We start from the raw sequence: 19,035 nt of genomic DNA, 5'->3' as shown, positions 1-19,035 counted from the left end.
AAATACTGTTGGCAAATATTGAGGGGAGAGAGACAATGTAAAATCTTTGGGTAGATTTTATCTAGTTTGACTTTTTTTTCAAAACAGAAAAACTATGAGGAAGTAGAATAATTTCATGGTACCCAAGAACCAGAAATTGCTTTTGAGAAGTATTTTCTGTTAAATAAAGTTTTGAAAGCTATATTGGTATTTTCTTTCCCTATAAATTCATACATTACGTCTTCACTGGAACACAACTTCTTTCTATTAAGAATTGGCTTGCAGATCCTAATGGGGGCAGTGAAGGAGAGGAGCATATTCGGGGAATTATGGCTGAAGCAAGGAAAGTTGCAGAACTGTGTGAGGAGCCTAAAGAGAGAGATGATATCCTTCGTTCCTTGGGGGAAATCTCTGCTTTGACTGCCAAGCTGTCAGATCTGCGACGACAGTAAGTATTTGTTTTATCACCATTTATTTATTTGAATGACTTGTGTGTGCATTTCCCAGTGCCGAGCAAGATCAGAATATTGATGATTAAAATAAACACTTTTAAGTTGTTCAGCCTATTGATTTCTGTCTCAAAGCCTAGCTTGCACTAGCTTCCTTAAAAAAATGTAACCAGACATGAATTACATAGAAGTATTATCTTTCTACTGCCTATGGAATATTTGAGAAGGAAACTGAAGGCAAAAGTGAGCTTGTTTGTAGTGTTGAAACAACAAGGTAATGGGATATATAAACTTGGTTTATGCAGATGGGTGTCATCACTGGTTTTTGCTAAGTACTTTACTAAATATCAAGGTGGAAAATATCTACCACTTCCATTGCTGTCAGTGTTCTAAGCTGTAATTGCAAACTATACAAAAGATAATACTTTCAGAAATTCTATTTCTGTATCAGTTTTGCAAAGAGGCTACTTGAGAATGGAAGAGGCGAAACAAACTGTTATTGTACAAACTGTGATCTTCACCTAAGGCTGGTTGCAATATAGCAATAAATATTTTTCTTGCTTCATTAGTTAGATGCTTTAATCAAGGTTTATTGAGCTTTAGCTGCTGTAGGTCTTAATGTGCTGCCTTTTGTCAAGTTTATATATTGCCTATGGTCTGTGGCTGCTTACTCTTCTGCTTGTAATCTGTATGGCATGATTTCAGTGGCTCATGAAGACAGCCATGGAAATGGGAAATCAGTTCTTAGACCAGTATTGGCAATGACAGTCTATGCCTTCCCCCACCTCAGTGCTGTGCTGAACATATGAAATGCCCAGGTACCACAGCAGAGAATTGCTCCTCAGAGTCTGAACCCGAGTGTCAAATTCAACCTTATTTAAAAACATCAAGAACCTTTTATTGTGTGTCTTCCTGCTGAACTTGAGATAATCTGTAAATGATCTTTCTATGACTACAACCTTTTTTTTTTTTTTTTTTTAAATCCTTAGTGGGAAAGGTGACTCTCCTGAGGCCCGTGCTTTGGCTAAGCAAATAGCTACATCACTTCAGAATTTGCAGTCCAAAACAAACAGGGCTGTAGCAAATACGAGGCCAGTTAAAGCAGCTGTCCATTTGGAGGGCAAGATTGAACAAGCTCAGAGGTGGATAGACAATCCCACAGTTGCTGATCGGGGAGTAGGTAAGTGTTTCTCTGTGATTTTCCCCCCAGGTTTAGAATCAAACCTGTTGCCAGTTTTGTGGTGGAAACTACTGCTCCTAAGATGCTGAGGATGCATTGAATCTTCACTGGTGTGGAGACTTAGAGTTATAGCTAAGTCCTGACTGCAATTACAGAATTAAGCTGGCCCATGATTCTCTTTGTGTTCTTTCCTAAAGAATGGAAGAACATGTGTTGTAGAGAAAAGAACTTAAGATTGCTCCTTGCTTTCCTTATTATGGAAATATTGTATCTCAAATTTCAGTTTATACCTACTCCAGCAAATTGAGTAATTAAGTCCTTCTGAGAAGAGAAAAACACTCATAAACCTGACCTAGAAGTATCACGTTTTGTATTCTTGTATGTTCTGGGTTATCTGAGAAGAATGCTAAGAATTAAAGAGAGAGGGGATTTTTTGCTCCTGATGAGCATATTGGAGACTGTTGTTCAGGAGTTGCTGGCACTTGGCAGGATACTCATAAGAGAAGTAAATTAAGAATATAAAAGATGGCAGTAGTGCTGAGTGATTCTTGGATAGTCTGATGCTGTGACAGCTTCCTAAGTCATTTAAAGCTTGATCACAAACTTGGATTACTTGTGGGTTAGCATTAGTTGAAAATTATTCTTCAGTAGGTCTTTGGACTTAATACATGATGAGTTCTTTTAAAAGAATACTGCTTTTGTGTTGTTGAAAGAACAGAGAATTACATTCTTGTGAATGAGCAGGAAGCATCTGTAAGTGAATGAAGGAAATTAGCCATGCTAAAAATAATTTTTTTAATGGAAAAGCTTTTGCCACACTGTGGAGGCTTTGTAAGGTGTTCCCTACCCCCACTGTCCCTTCCAATCCAGACTACTTGACACTTCTTACTTATGACTTCTGGAATTCTGGGAGAGGGTATTTGGCTTTTAAAGTTATGTTTCTACTTGTCTTTTCTTCCCCTCTTGCTGCTCGTCTTCTAATGTGGGGATGAATTGCAGTATTTGAAATTTGTAAGTGCTTCTATTGGAGTCAACAGATTAGTTATGTAGAAATACCTGACAGCTGCCATGGTTCATTGTCAGATCACCCTAAGTAAAAAGGATGTATCTCTAGCCAGAGTTGCTGAATTAAGCAAAGAGAAACTGGAGACAGTTGAATTCCTCTGTGGTTTCGAACTGTAATTACGCAGTGATAAACCGCACAAGACCTTTTCTACCGCCTAGGGAAGCGTTCTTAACAACCCAAGAGTGCCGATGTGCGCACGTAGGCGTGCAGTACTTGCTGGTGCCTCAGGTGTTGGTGGCCCTGCTGTTACTGCCCTGTCCCCCCGCAGGCCAGGCAGCCATCCGCGGGCTGGTAGCCGAAGGCCGCCGCTTGGCCAACGTCATGATGGGCCCCTACCGGCAGGACCTGCTGGCCAAGTGCGACCGCGTGGAGCAGCTCTCTGCCCAGCTGGCTGAGCTGGCTGCACGAGGGGAGGGCGAGTCCCCCCAGGCCAGGGCCGTCGCCGCTCAGCTGCAGGACTCGCTGAAGGTAAGGATGCGCTGGACCCCTTCCCTCCGAGCCGGCCCTGTGTGGGGGAGGCCCCCGTAAAAACAAAAGGGCGGCTACAGACCTGTTGGCTTAGCTGAGGTGTTTAAAGCAAACTTTCTAGAAAGGCCTTGTTATCGTGTCATGGGGGTTAATTTCAGATGAACAGTTTAGAAGAAAAAATTAAGTCTCTCTTAAAAGAAAATAGTATGCTAGCATTGCAGATTTGAGGGACGAGGTCTCAAATCATGCTGTTCATAGCTTCTAATGCCGTTTCAAGGAGTGGTATGTAAGCTTTGTACATTTCAAATTATATCAAAGGTGATGAATTGGTCATACTTTTAAGGTAATTTTATCTCAATGTCTGCCATTGGAACAGGCATTTTTTTGCAAGAGAAGGCTTTATGGATTTGAACCCTTACAGCTTAATATCCCTCTATCATATGCCAATAATTTTCCACTTTTTTTAAGGATCTTAAAGCACGAATGCAAGAAGCAATGACCCAGGAAGTTTCTGATGTTTTTAGTGACACCACAACTCCTATTAAATTGTTAGCAGTAGCAGCTACTGCTCCCTCTGATGCTCCCAACAGAGATGAGGCAAGTATACCCAGGTGGTCTTTTCTTTCCATACAAAGCTTCAGTTATTGTTGAATTTTACCTGAATTGGTATTTTGAAAAACAAATCAGTGTTCTGAAAAATGAATTGATATTTTTCCTCAAGTTTGAGGTACATGCTTATTAATTCTGGCAACATAAAGATTACTGTGCAAACCTCTCCAGACTCCTGGAGACTGTGAATTGTATAACCCTGGAAACAGTGTTGTCCCTGACTTCATAAATGGCCAAAATGTCTCCCCGTGTTGTTGGTACCACATTGCCATCAGCGGGCTACAAAATTCTTCTGCAAAAATCCCTAAAACACTAGTTGGTGGATTTTTATATCCTAGCTGATTACAATAGTCAAATTCATGCCAGAATTAATCAACAGACTAAACCTGTTTTCTTGCTGGATATTGTTTCCTGTACTTGAAAGCCACTGGCTGCACATGAAGTACCTAAAATGCAGTGTCTGGCAGTTGTGTTAGGCTGTTTTGGCTTTTGGCTACATGATCAAAATAATTCCCAAGGCCTTGGAGAATTCAGCTTTATGGCAGGATAGCTTTTTGTCCAAGTATTCTGTTTCTTGAATATCTAAGCACTGTAAAAGGAGGCAATTTTTTTCCAGTGTGAATTTTTAGTGCAAACCCCCTTATTTATCTTGCAGATATAGTTTTGTATTATGGGTTTGAAGATGAATCTCTGAGCTAAAATAGTTTTAATAGAGTATTTCTTGCAGCAGTAGTCATCAGGAATTACTGAACTTCATACCTTGAAGCTATAAAGTGTATAGCCATGTCCTTAGTTGTCCCATTAAGTTAGTAAAGAAGAAAGTCTGGTCATGTAAAGATTAAAAAAACCAAATACCTTCAAAGCTTTTGTGTCCTTTTGCATCCTCTCAGGATGAGTTGAGTGGGGATGTTACGAAGGTGTTTCTGACACTTTGAAGAAAATTGTGTGCTCTGTTAAGGAGGTTAGGGTTTTTTTTTAATGTTTTTTTTCTCTTCTGACAACTAGGTGTTTGATGAAAGAGCAGCAAACTTTGAAAACCATGCTGCTAGACTGGGAGCTACAGCAGAAAAAGCAGCTGCAGTTGGAACTGCCAATAAAACTACTGTGGAGGGCATTCAGGCAACAGTGAAATCAGCAAGAGAACTCACTCCACAGGTGGGTTTGAAGGGCTGGATTTGAAGGGTTGTTAAAAGGGCTGGGGATGACTTCTGGGGAATTTTCCTTATGCTTCTGTTCTCAAAGAAAGTTGTTAATACCAACAAAGAATATAGTGCTGACACTCTTAAAAGGGGAATGGTAAATATTTCTATACATGATACTGAAAGTAGAACAAAATGATCAAATGGCATATTTTATTTTTCAACACTTGGACAGAAGTGTTTGTGACTTAGAGTTGAAACAAAATGATTTTGAGGCTTAGTAAAAGATGTAAGTGGAAAAGATGCTCCTTTTTTTTTCCAAAATAGACTTTTATCTAAATGCTGGTAGTGTAATAAGTATTGTACTTCAGTGCTTTCAAGAGTTGTTTATAAGAAATTAGTACATAATTGAAGTTCCAGAAAAAAGTATTTATGCCAGCTAATTTCAGAAGTATGGTAGATCTTCAGGGAGCTAGATACTGCACTAGAGTTAATGAACTAGGTTTTCAAATGTGGAGCGACACACCTAGTCCTGAAAAAACAAGTGCATTTTCAAGAATGTGCGTAATGTTGATGTGTACTGATAATTAAAAATGTCTTCTGTTGGCAGGTAGTATCAGCAGCTCGTATCCTCTTGAGAAATCCTGGAAATCAAGCTGCTTATGAACATTTTGAGACCATGAAAAACCAATGGATTGATAATGTAGAAAAAATGACAGGTAAAGTAGGAATTTTTGTTGAAGATCCTACCTGTGGCTAATTAGTTTGTATAGATTTTTCTCCATGCTGTTTGGATTGATGAAACGTGGAAAGAATAATGATTGATTAAAAGTAAAGAGAAGTGGGAATGTGCTCTCTCACTCCAGGAATATGTATATGTTACAGAATATGAAAAATAGCTGGCTTCTTGTCTGTTAATACTGAGCTGTAGAGGAGCAAATCCTGCTTTAGTTCTTTTTTGGGAAAATCAGAATACCATCATTTTTTATTGCAGTTTATTCCAGCATTCCAGCAGTATATCACTGTGACAACTTGAGGTTTTCTTCTGTATAATCTTGGCATGTTGAAATAGGACAGAAAATTACTTGAAGAAAAGAAAATGTGTTCAAAATATTGTAACAGCTCGATAAATACAGAGAATAAGACAAAGCTACTGATCCTGGTGAGGCACTGAAATGTTTCAGTCCTTCCCAAGTGCAGATCCTTTGCACCAACCAGCTGAGCAGCTGACTGTACGATCTCTTCCTTCATCCCAGTAATTAAATCCTGGGTATTTTAAATCTCACTGCCTCGTCACTATGAATCACCACTATGTAAAAAGCACAGCCAGAGGGATATTTCCTTTGGAATGAATGGGACAGTACAAAAAGTACTGAATATGCTTAAGGAAATTTGGTGTGAAGAAAGAATCTCTGCTGCATATTCTGTGTGAGCTAGTTCTTGACTGAAACAACATTCCATGGTAGAGGAATAAGAGCTCGGGATATCATTAACAAGCTTTACCTTGGTAACTGTCACAGAGGCACAACAGAATCAGAAGTTAAACTGCAGCAGTGCTTTGGTCTGATTTCCATGCCCTCTTCTACTCTTCCCCAGACCCCAGTTTTAAAATACTTTTCTGGTTTTGAGCTGTCTCTGGAATACCAAATATCCCTTTCCACAGATGAAACTAGAATATTAATGTGTTTAACTTTTATTCTAGGGTTGGTGGATGAAGCCATCGATACGAAGTCTCTGTTGGATGCATCAGAAGAGGCCATTAAGAAGGACCTGGATAAATGTAAAGTTGCAATGGCCAACATGCAACCTCAGATGCTGGTAGCTGGTGCCACCAGCATTGCCAGACGAGCAAACCGCATCCTGCTGGTCGCAAAACGGGAGGTGGAAAATTCTGAAGACCCTAAATTTCGGGAGGCTGTTAAAGCAGCCTCTGATGAGCTGAGCAAAACTATATCACCCATGGTAATGGATGCTAAAGCTGTGGCAGGCAACATTTCTGATCCCGGTAAGGATTCAGTCAGCTGCTTTAAAATGTGCCTTTTATTGCCTGGAGATGATGTGAAGTAGTGCTCATTTTTTAAATGCAGCTGTGTATCTCCTTTTATGTAAATATGGTGTACACTTACATCTCAGAATGATAAAATCAAGCTCACACCATTAACTGCTGCATCCTGCTGTTCTAAAATGCAATCAAAGGCCTTTGGCATATTCAAAGGAAAAGGACTCAGCATTCCAATATGTTATGCGATTTCATGTTCTTAATTAGAAGCATTTGTTACTAGTTTTAAGTAATACTACTTTATAGAAGAAAATACTATGTAGTTTTTTTGATTCTAAAAGTTGTTCAGGGAATTACTTGGGCTATTGATAGTGATTATTATTCAGCCAAGGCTTTATTACGTGACACTAACATTTCAAGCCAAGCATGCAAGTCTGCTGTAAACAATTTGGTAGCTTTTAAATACACATGTAAGTTTTCTTGGCACAGTACATTGGAGAAGTAATTTTTGGGGGTAGTGTTCTAAGTATTACCAAGTTCTATTAAATTGGTGTTCAACTGGTATTGGAATTTTTGTTCAGGTTTGCAGAAGAGTTTCTTGGATTCTGGATACAAAATTCTGGGAGCTGTGGCCAAAGTCAGAGAAGCCTTCCAGCCTCAGGAACCAGATTTTCCTCCTCCTCCTCCTGACCTTGAGCACCTTCATGTAAGTGTAGGTGGATTGTAATAAAATACACATTGGTCATTGATGTGTGGATTACACTGAAATTATTTAAATATATTATTCTTCCTTAGAAATAAAAGGTATTGTCTGGCCAGCCATGCGTACAAGTAGCCTCAAGTCTAAAAGATATCAATCCAACATTCAAAAGGAAACTTTAAAACATGGTATTTACTTTAACAGGAAGCACTTGAAAAACTGGAAAAAGACCTGAGATCATACAGTCATGTCTTGTCATGGCACCAATCTTTGCTCTGTTTCACTGCACTCAATAAGATGTTTGCCTTCCTCAGCTGACTGATGAGCTCGCTCCTCCAAAACCACCACTGCCAGAGGGTGAGGTTCCCCCGCCCAGACCACCACCACCTGAAGAAAAGGATGAAGAGTTCCCAGAGCAAAAGGCAGGAGAAGCAATCAATCAGCCCATGATGATGGCTGCTAGGCAGTTGCATGATGAAGCCCGGAAATGGTCTAGCAAGGTAGGAAATTGTTGTAAGTGTTTTGTGCTAAAAGGATTCTCCTTTCATTTTATTTTCAGGGTCAGTGTGTCTCATCTTATGATAGTCTTTCACAGACTAAATAGTAAAAACACTGGTGTAGGAGGAATTAGAAAACCTTTCAAGATCACAGTGAACTGGGGTCAAGAATACTAAGGATTGCTAGACTGCTTTATTAACATAGCCCTGGGAACACAAATATGCTCTGTGTCAAGCTGTTTGTGATCCTTGGTGCTCGTATTGCCCAGAGAGTCACTAATACTTGCGCTTGTGTAGGCTGACAAGCTGATTGCTGTATTTAATTGATTTTGAAAAGTCTGTGTGGAAAAGTCCATATGGATGTTGTAGATGGCAGCTGCAGAAATCACGACCTGGTTTGTCTTAATTCTGAAGGATGCTGCAAGGTCCTGTGCAGTTAATTTGATGCATTTATGATGGGAAAAATGTCCACATATTGGTGGCCTGGTCTCATTCTTTTTTTTGGAGTGAGTCACATTTCCTATTGAGGCTGAAATCCTGAATTTCCTTCCCATTTCAGTGCTATGAAGAAGTGTGAATTTGCCGGTCTCATAAATGCTAGTATCACTTTGTTTTGCTTTTCTTTTCTCCCTCCTTCCCCCAAGAGCTACTTTTTTTTTCCTCTGGCAGAAGCTGAGTGCTGAGTAAGAACTTCAGAGATTTAGGCTTCTGCAAGTGTAAATTTAGGGGTCAGAATTTGGCTTTTATAATCTCTCCCTTTTTCTGCACTAAATTAGGTGGAGAGTAAGAGATAAACTTGAATAGCTTACAGAATCAACTTCAGTGCTTTGGGCTATCTGTTTTGGAAGCATAGATAAAATACAAAAGAAGTTTCTGCAAATCTCTTTGGGTGTCTCTTATCCAAAATCCAAAGCTTTGTTTTCCCCATACTTCTGGATATACCAAACATATTTTTTATATTTCTGAAGAGACAGTACTGGAATGTATTAGTGATCTCAGAAGGTAATTTTGAGGCTAAAAGCTTTAGTTTCAGTTTCCTAAAAGTGTTTTGATGTTGGAATCCCAGAACAGATCCCTGTTGGAATCCTTCAACTTAACAGTACTACTGAGTAGGTAACAAAATGCTTTTACCATATATATACTATATGCATTCTAAATTAAATAGTGCAAAGCCAAGCAGCAGACCTTAAAACTCCTTGCTGATTATGAAAGATCTCCAAGCTCAGTGACTTTAGATTATAAAACACTGTATTCATTGATCATAAAACACTGTATTCATTGCTGCTTCTTTCATTTGAGACTAACAAACCAGTAAGTCAGCCTGCCAATTCACCTTCTAATTCTTTTTTAGCAGTATCATTTTAGCAATAGGAGCTCAGTTATTCTCACAGTCTGTTTTGGGGGAAGAAGTTTTGAAAACACTTCTGTAGTCTCCGAACTCACCTGATTGGTTGGAAGAGGGATTGATGGACAGTGCTGCTGAGGAATACGGGCTAGACCTGGAAAAACAGAGCTGTAAGGTCTTGCTTACATGAAGTCCCAGGAGACTGTGTGTCAACTGTCTTTTTTGTCTTGTTGCTGATCACAGTCTGCTGGTACTTTACATTAGTAAAATGGCAGGGGTGGGTGAACAAGTACTTAGTCTTTAAAAAGTGTTGATAACATTGTTCATTCTTCTAAGAATGAAACATTATTTTCCTTCTTTACAAAAGCTGTTCTTCACGGAGTGGATTCTGAGCTTTCATGTACTCCATTTTTCTCATGGAACACTGGCTGAACAATGTTGACTGTTTTAATTTCCCTGGCTCCCCCCTCATTTGGATGGATCAGAAAATGAGGGATATTTGGGTACTTTTCATTAGATTCAGATTTATATAAAAGCTGCCTTTGAAGGCAAGTTGATTCGGCCTTACAAATCAACAAATTACAATCCAAAATTCCTGTATGTTGTTGTTGACAAAGATTTTTTTTTCTATAAAAGACTATATCTTAAGCAAAACACAGTTGTAAATGCACAGTTTTTGGTAAGGGTACCTTTACTTTTATCACACTTGGCTTTAGTTGAAGAAATAAAATACTGTTAGTAAACTTGTAGACTCTTTTTGTATTGAAATATTGCTGTCTTATTAATGCCTATATTGTTGTAACCCCCACCTCTTCCTTCAGAACATCTCTAACATAACTTGCTTCAACCCCCTTTCTTTTTTTTCTTTTTGAAGGTAATGGATACAACATATCGTGGCAAAACAGTATCATATGCTTCATAATCCTCTTTTTAAATTAATTCCATTTCAGTCTTCTTTCAGAACTGTAATATTCACAGTGTTCATGGCATTCAACATCACCTTCTTTTTCGAACCCTGCGTTGCTCTTTTACATGTTCTGTGTGGTATCTCAGTACTTGCTTCTACAGTGTCTTCCATCCCATCTCTTCTTTTTTACTCTTCAGCAAGCAGTGTCAGTGGCTTTTCTGCTAATATCTGCTCTTATCACACATCTGAATGGGCTTCCATACCTGTGCCTGCTCCTGTGCAGTCAGAACAGCATCCATTGAGACAGAAAAGCCAATAATTTCATTGTTGACCTGCCAGTAAAATGTTGTTCTGTGGGTCAGCCTCTGTCTACAGAAGCTGAATGCTCAGATGGAAAATGTTGCTGCGTATCTGAATTGTAACTTTTGAATATTTTTGGTAACTTTGGTTCACAGGTGAACTGTTTGTTTCCTTCTGCTAATCTTATATTCCTTCCCCTCTTCCCCTTGACCTGATCCTAGAGCTGCCTTGTCAGATCCTGAGAGGCCAAGAGGATGTTTTGGTCACTAAAACTGCTCAGTTTGTGCTCTTCTACCAAATTCTGCTTCTTGTACTAACTGTCCCCTGTTTCTCCACCCTTGCTGCCACCTGCAAAGCCTGATGTGACTGTGATTAATGAAGCGGCTGAGGCTGGTGTAGATGTAGATGAGGAGGATGATGCAGATGTTGAATTCACTCTCCCCTATGACATTGAAGATGATTACGAGCCTGAGCTGCTGTTAATGCCAACCAATCAGCCCGTTAACCAGCCCATTCTGGCTGCTGCTCAGTCTCTACACCGGGAAGCAACCAAGTGGTCTAGTAAGGTACTCCTGAGTCCCGGGACTGATCCGCGTGCATCCGGCCACTTGGAACGCTGACACATTTGCATCACTCTTGATCCCTGCTGGGCCCCGCCATCCTGAATGAATAAGTGTGTCTGCACTTCATTTTAAGGACTGAGAGTGGCTTCACAAGTTTGCTAGATCTGTTTGTCAGTGCCGGATTGAAGCTTGATTGGGGTCACTTATTAATATTCAAAGACTTCCTCTCCCTTTGCATCTGCCTGGTCTTCTTTGTTATGGCAGTTTTCAAATTGTAATAGGGATTGTCTTCTTCCCCCTCGGTTCCTTTTTCCATTCATGTGGGCTACCTGGGAAGCCATGGTTAATGGTTTCCTAATGACTTCCGGATACAGCAGAGGTACAGAATTCAAGAAGTCATTTAAGGTGTCTATTGTGCTTGGCCTCAATTGATGCCGCCAATTAACATCCCTTCCAACAAGGAATGGCTTTGTGTGGCAGTGTTTGTGGAAGAGACTGCCTGACTGCTGGCTTGCACTGGGCTGTATTGCAGATGCTGGTCTTGAGAGAATTCTTTTCTGAAGAAGCTGCACTGAATGCTGTTAGCTGTTGAATTGAGATCCTGTCTGTATGAAACCAGTGGAAATCTAACGAGGTTCAGACATTCACAAGTAGCCTGTCTTCTGTCTAAGCACAAATGTTTGCAAGACTGGGCACTTTTCATAGCATGCTGCAAAAAATAAGGTTGGTGTCCCATAACAAACAAGTTAGGGGAGTGTGCATATGTATGTGTGTGTATACTTACGTAGTTACACTAAACCATTTTAATAAAAAGGGCTTTAAAAATGTTCTTGTCCTTTTCAGATTCTGGTGCTTGGATAACTTGTTAGACACTGATCCTTCTACGTGAAAACATGGAAAAACTTTGTGTTATGTCATTTATATCCTAACTGGTTATAGTAGCAAACTGTTTAGCTAATAGGCCACGGTAACGAATAGTTCAGCTGTTTGGGTCACTCTATCTATAAAATGCCTGGGATATCATCCTGAACTTGCTCGTAGTGAGTCACAGACGTGTGTGCACAGGGTAGAGGATACCTTGGCTCAGCTGGGTTCTCACTGTGTACTCCTTGCTCTGAATTTCATTGGTCATTATCTGTGGGATTATTCCAGAGAAAGCGTGTACTAATACTTAAACTCACTCTACTGCTATTTCATCCACACAGTAGGAATGCTTCAAAGCACCAAATAATTCTCTTTTGACTAACAACTTTCTGTGAAAGGGAATAAGATAAATACACTAAATGTACTGACAGACTATTAACAATCAGTCAGCTAGGTCTGCTTTCCCTTGCACTAGGTTTCTCTTTGGAACAGTGTATAAGAAATTGGGTTTGCCTTGGTCACAGTTAATTCACATATCAAATATTTCTCAATGTATTTTTGTGACTGAAAATTTTGATGCACAAGAAATCTTGATTTTAATATAAGAAATATCACTATATTATGTTTGATAATCCATGTTCTTCTCTCCTAGAGACTTTATTTTAAAGGGAGAGATTGTATCAAAAAAGATTTCTTTTCAAGGAATAGTTTTTAAAAAAGTAAAGCTTGCATCTCACTTCCACATTACCAGTGACAAAAGTTTCATGTGTTGGATTCTCTTCCATTTATCCTTTGGCATTATTAGCAGCATAGCTGGTGCTTTACCAACTTCAGTTTCAGATGCCACTGAAAATCCCATGCTCAACTGTTATGACAACAACTGGTTTAACAGGTTGTTTAGCACATTTTTTTTAACTTTAAAAGAAGTCTTTTTTTGGGGAAAATCTGGAATTTCAAATGCTAATAACATGCTTTACCCTAAAATCTAGTCATCAGAGCAGTAACCCATTCCGTGGACAAACTAACACTTTACAACTTCTTTTTCAGTTTTGAAGTGAGCTTTTTTCCCTGAGCGTTTAAAAAAAAAGTCAGAAACAAGTAGTTAGTACAAACTTCCCTGTTCCTTGAAGAAACCCCTTCTGTGTTCACAAATGGTTCTTCATCCTTAACTTCTTGGAGCGTTTCTGCTGAGCGGTGGCGTGCCAGCGTGCTGGCAGGAGCAGTGACTGTGTCGTTCCGTGCAGGGCAACGACATCATCGCGGCGGCGAAGCGCATGGCGCTGCTCATGGCCGAGATGTCGCGCCTGGTCAGAGGCGGCAGCGGCAACAAGCGCGCCCTCATCCAGTGCGCCAAGGACATCGCCAAGGCGTCCGACGAGGTCACCCGGCTCGCCAAGGAGGTGGCAAAGCAGTGCACGGACAAGCGCATCAGAACCAACCTCCTGCAGGTAACGAGGGAGCTGCTCTAAAGCTGCTTTTCTGTGCCTCTCTCAGTGGGGGTGAGCACGGGAATTGTGCCAGTAAATCATGGGCATCTTCCCTTGGCTTGTCAAGTTTTGTCAAGGACTGTGTTTTTAGATCTCATGGAAATATATATATATATACATATACATACATACATGTATATATATATGTATGTATATTTATGTGAACATATATTCTGTAAAGTTAAACTTGGATGTCAAAAGAACTTCTGAAAAAATACTGTGCTACAAATACTGATCTGTCCTAAGTCGGCATTGTTTTGTATTTTATTTACTCATTCCTTTGTATCAAAGAATAGTACCAGAAATGCAACATTTTTTTTCAGTCTCATGCAAATATATATATATATTAAAAATATATATATATAAAAAAGGCAAATATATATATATATATTTATATTTATATTTATATGTAAAGCTATTCCTAACCAAGCAGACATTTGAAGGGAAACAAAGAACAGAAAAATGTTGTCTCCTTCCCAAATATTCCCAAAACAAGTAAAATAAGATTCAAATATCCTACCAATGTTTATCAGATAGTCTTGAATGTGTAGGATCACCTCTATGTTCGTTCATATTCTAATAGTAAAAGAAAAGAGAACATTTTATCTGAAGAAAATGGATGCATAATGTATTGGCTCAATTTGCAATATGAGGTGGTTTTTATCCCTGTTACTTAGGTCTGTGAGCGAATCCCAACCATCAGTACACAGCTGAAAATTCTCTCCACTGTCAAAGCTACCATGCTGGGCAGAACTAATATCAGTGATGAAGAGTCGGAACAGGTAAGAGGTGTAAAGACTGATGGCAGCATGGAATTGTTGATCACTTTTATGGGGACAAATACACAACCTGTTCTAGCAGATGCATTCTGGGAACTTGATGTTGAAGCTCACCTCAGCTGTTTAGGGAGGGTAACATTAGTACAGCACCTTGGTTTCTGGCTCAAACGCTACAGTTTGATAGAGGAATCGGCCAAAAAGCTACTCGGGTTCCAATTTTGTGACGAACAACTTGTTAATCTCCTGCTTTGCCAATAAAAAGCGGAGGGAAGGACTCGCCGCCGCAGACTGGACCTGGGAGGGGCAGGGGCGCCCTCGGGTGGATTCCAGGGGAAACGTTTATTTTCCAACATCATCTCGTGTCCCCTGCAGCTCAGTTACGTTCCAAATGCATCTTCTCAGGAGAAATCTCGCAGCTTTGGCTTCTGAGAGAGATTATTCTACTTAGTGACATGAAGGTTGTATTCAGATTTTGCACAAATACACGGTGAAGAACGGGAAAGTTTTGTTTTGAGTCAGGATAACACTGGTTCCCAGAGAGTTACTTCACTTACATTTACATAGTTTCAGGCAGCAGACTTCATATATTTGTACTGGGAGTTTTTATGCACAAAGAGATGACGTGCTACTCTCCTAATCATGGTATTTACTGATATATTGGAAATTCTTCTTTTTCTTTACAGGCAACTGAGATGTTGGTTCATAATGCCCAGAATCTCATGCAGTCTGTGAAGGAAACTGTGAGAGAAGCTGAAGCAGCATCCATTAAGATTAGAACAGATGCTGGATTCACTCTTCGCTGGGTCAGAAAGACCCCATGGTATCAGTAAATACTTGCCACACGTTAGTATTGTTTTCTGTAACATAAAATGCCTTTTTTTGGAAACAGAGGAGATATATTAACAGCAGAAGGTGCTGTATACATGAGCTTAAGATTAGCTTATGCTAATGCCCCATTCTAAGGGTATGAATTATAAGGTAATGCATTTCAAATGTCTTTGGAACACATTTGATATCCAACACCTCTAATTTGCTGCCAACAGCAGACAGTTCTTATATTTAATTTTTTTATTATTTTTTTTTTCTTTTCAAGATTCTCTTAGTGAATTCTGTACTCCCAGAAGCACATTTCATTTATGCACTGTATATTCCAGTAGTTTCCACGTGATCATCTAAAACATGGACCTCACTTTAAGCTTGTCTTGAGAGTTTAGGACACTTGGTTACTTGGCAGTTCTTAGGGACAATCATTGACACAGAAACATTCAACTTCTCAACAGGACTTTATCTGGCTATTCTAAAACCATACAGAAGTGATGGAAGGTGTGGGGTTTTTGATTAAAAGAGGGAAGGTGGGGCAGCAGAACAGTTGTTAACTGAGGATTAAAGCTCCATGTCTGAAATGCTTTTGCTTTTGATTCTTGCCTGGCAACAGTACTTTACCAGAACCTGGAGCTGTCTCTGTTCCCCTCCTGTCACCCTGTAGGTAGGCATTCCAGAACTCTAGTACTGTACTGAAAGGTGTTGCAGATTATGTTAGTGGCACACTGTGGACAGCTTGAGCCTTGTGGCTGGAGACCTTAAATCACAGGACTCTTTCCTTGCTCAATTCAGTGATGTATTGAGCTGAAAAATCCTGGTTCTGTTAACCTAGCTGCATGTCCAGGACCAGAAAATGCCACATGCTGGCTCTTTGTTTCTGAAAACCAAATGAGCACATGCAATTATTCTTATTTCCCTCATCCCTCCATCTAATGTTATTCTGGCCACTCAATATGAAAATTAAAAGATAAAGATATTCAGTTTAAAAATACCTTTAGCCTCACAGCTCTCCCTTCCAACAATGCATAAGCTTCTTGAAACCTGAGCTCTGCAGGGACACGAGACCCTCTTTAGGTAAGCTGGTGCCTACCAGCAAATGGTGGTTCCTAATGCTGCACATACCTCATTATTTTTACTGCTTGTGGAGTTTGGAGTCTCAAAATCTTTTTGTTCAAGTGAATTGAACAAAGTGTTACTATGTCTTTAAAAAAAATCCCAAACAAAATGACAACAATAAACCCCTCCCAAACCCCCTCCCCTTACTAAAACAGACTTATGATATTTTATCCTTCCATAATTGAATATGCCTTCATATATATACACATATATTCAAAGCTATTCATTTAATGGAAAGGAAAACTTGTTTGAGAATGAGTTTCTACATTTGCAAGGAATACTTGCAGACTTTTGCCCAAATCAGCACTGACCTCATAATGCCCTCTTCATTTGCTGAGCATTGTTGCACGATCAAACCACCTTGAATAGAAGTGTCCTTGGGGAAAAACTTCTCAGTCTTAACAGCTCAAAGGAAGAGACACAGCACACTCAGCTGTCCTCTACCTGCCTGCAACAGTTATTCTGTGCTTGGACATTCTCCCCTCCACCCCCTTCATTGCACTGTTATCTAAAAAGGGAAGTTCAGCTGTTGATAATACAACTGTCTCAAACTGACCTCAGCAAGAGAAGGCACGTGTTCTTCTTGAATTTGCTCCTTGTGTCTGGGTATCATGAAATATTTGGTACTTAGGATCTTTCCTTAGTAGTCTCTTCTTGCAGTTACCTGCAACAGGAAGAGGAAGGAAGGGGTGCCAGAGCCTTAACCTGGATGCATTTGGTTGGTTTATATCAGATCTTTAGCATAATTTTAATGTAGTAATTTCTATTTAATAGTACATAACACTGAATACGTAGGGATTATTTTAAAGGGATTTTCTAAATAGTCTTCCTGTATTGCTTTTCAATGCTCCTCACATCCCCTCATCCTGCTCCTGCCATCCAGGCTTCTCTGTGAGATTTTTTTTTAATTATTATTATTTTAGCATCACTGTTTAGTTGCTTGAATGATATTAATGCAATAATACTAATGCCTTTAATACATAATTGTTTATGCCAAAGATCACTTTTTGTTTATTGAGGAATGTTTGCAGGAGAATGATGAATCATGGTTGCCTTTGATATTCTTCCAGAATGTTTGCTCTAAGTTCTCGAACTATTTGTAGAAGCCGAGATACTTGACCACCTTATGCAATTTCTGCATTTTTGAACACTACTGGTCTTCAGACCTGATGTGCAGCAAAAATTTGAACAAGACCATGAATGTCACTTAGAAATGTTTTACCACTATAAAACTTTGTTTATAAACCAAAATGTATTGTATAGTCTAATGTTTTCAACCTTTCTTTGGTTCTGTTAAAACAATAAAAATGCATTTGTACAAAAATCAGCTTCTGAGTGTTAATGATAACAGCAGTGGATGATGCTGTAACAAGAGGAGCAGCAAAAAGCTAAAGCAAAGGAACAGTTGTTTCTACATGTTCTGAACAGAAAGAAAGTGCCAAGTTTCTCAAACAGGGGAAGATTAAACAAAGGTTTTTTGTCTTTTGTGCCTGTCCAACTAGTAATTAAATAATTTACTGAAAGCTGTGTTCAGTGGGAGAGAACAGGAGATTTTCTTGAGACCTGACAGTGATCTGCTGTATTGTGAAAACTTAAAATGGTGTTGGCCTGGTCCTGTCAGTAAGGGAAGAACAGCTACTCTGACCAGCATCTTGTTAATGTGAATCTTACTTCTTAAAGTGAGTGCAAGGGTGACGAGTATGAAACCACTGTTGTATTTCATTCACTCCATCACTGTAAGAACGTCTTATAAACGCTTCTCCTTGCTAAAAATTTCTACCAGCACACAATGTTCTGACTTGTTGGAACCAATGTTTATTGGTACTGTAGGACCAAACATAGCCCCATAGTCCCAGAGGGCACCTGGTATTTAGTAATGATTGGTAAAATTCAGAGTTTTGTACTGTTCACAGTTCTCTCCATATCTGAAAGAAGATGAGACCCTGACAGACAACCACCTTTGTCACCACTCCCACAGCTGGACATGAGGAGAAGGGGAGATCAAAACCTGGCAGTGTAATTCCTTGCTAGTGATACCGTCTGATTCCCTAAACTCTACTCTTCAGAGAAGTGCTGGTACATTCTTTTTTTCCAACAGAACAGGAACACAGGTCCCCTTCTGCAGCTGAGCTTCCTGTGTTTGGAGATGCCGAGGGAACCAGCACATGCACAAGAAAAGGTACTGGCCTCACACACCTGCAGCCATTTCCTTGACAAAACACATCTCCATGCCTCGCCTGGTTTCCTAAAGGGGAGTGCAGTTCCTGCTGACAGCGAGTTGTGGTGATGAGCTGGGCTTTCCCCTGACAGCAGCTGGTGTGGGAGCCTCCCTGGTGCCCGAGGTCCTGGAGCAGGGGGGCTGCTTCAGTCACACGCGGGAGGCAGCGCTAGGGTTGGGACTGGAGCTCTGACAGTTCTGTATAGCCTAGCTCAGGAAGGCTGGCAGCTCTGAGAGGCCACGGGGCAGCATTTCCAGGCTGCTAATGCAGAGCAGCTCCAGCTGCTCAGACTTCAGCTTGGGATGTCACCTGTTACCTCTGAAGACAAGATTTCTTCTGCAAGTGCAGTAACTGAAGCATGCCATTTGCTGAAACACAGAATGCTGGTTCTTCATAGTGCTGTTTTTATCTGTTGAAATGTTAGAAATTCAAAATGGTGGTTTGGCCAAGTTTACCCTAATGATATTACTGAAGTTACAAATAGAGACTGCATGCCCATTTCTTTCCTTACTGACTTGCTGCCAGGGTTCAGATGGATTTCCTCTCC

The 19,035-nt window shown here is 39.9% G+C and overlaps 1 protein-coding gene across 3 annotated transcripts in view; it reads left to right on the top strand.

Annotated features, from left to right (window-relative positions):
* VCL (vinculin) overlaps window positions 1-17,593 on the top strand; it is a 54,817-nt gene extending 37,224 nt beyond the window's left edge. For 2 of the 3 annotated variants that reach the window (XM_038141142.1, XM_038141141.1), the window contains exons 10-21: window positions 252-427; window positions 1,418-1,608; window positions 2,943-3,142; window positions 3,611-3,739; window positions 4,757-4,906; window positions 5,501-5,609; window positions 6,593-6,895; window positions 7,471-7,595; window positions 7,904-8,089; window positions 13,310-13,513; window positions 14,230-14,334; window positions 15,015-17,593. In XM_038141142.1, coding sequence (XP_037997070.1) covers window positions 252-427; window positions 1,418-1,608; window positions 2,943-3,142; window positions 3,611-3,739; window positions 4,757-4,906; window positions 5,501-5,609; window positions 6,593-6,895; window positions 7,471-7,595; window positions 7,904-8,089; window positions 13,310-13,513; window positions 14,230-14,334; window positions 15,015-15,161 — 2,025 coding nt within the window. In that variant the 3' untranslated portion in view covers window positions 15,162-17,593. Of the gene's footprint in view, window positions 1-251; window positions 428-1,417; window positions 1,609-2,942; window positions 3,143-3,610; window positions 3,740-4,756; window positions 4,907-5,500; window positions 5,610-6,592; window positions 6,896-7,470; window positions 7,596-7,903; window positions 8,090-10,994; window positions 11,205-13,309; window positions 13,514-14,229; window positions 14,335-15,014 lie in introns of all 3 variants that reach the window. The other variant, XM_038141143.1, reaches the window with a different exon arrangement.
* The last annotated feature ends 1,442 nt before the right edge of the window (window positions 17,594-19,035 follow it).

This window comes from Motacilla alba, chromosome 6, assembly GCF_015832195.1.
Source record: "Motacilla alba alba isolate MOTALB_02 chromosome 6, Motacilla_alba_V1.0_pri, whole genome shotgun sequence".
Classification (NCBI taxonomy): Eukaryota; Metazoa; Chordata; class Aves; order Passeriformes; family Motacillidae; genus Motacilla; species Motacilla alba.
This window is presented reverse-complemented; position numbering and strand designations above follow the sequence as displayed.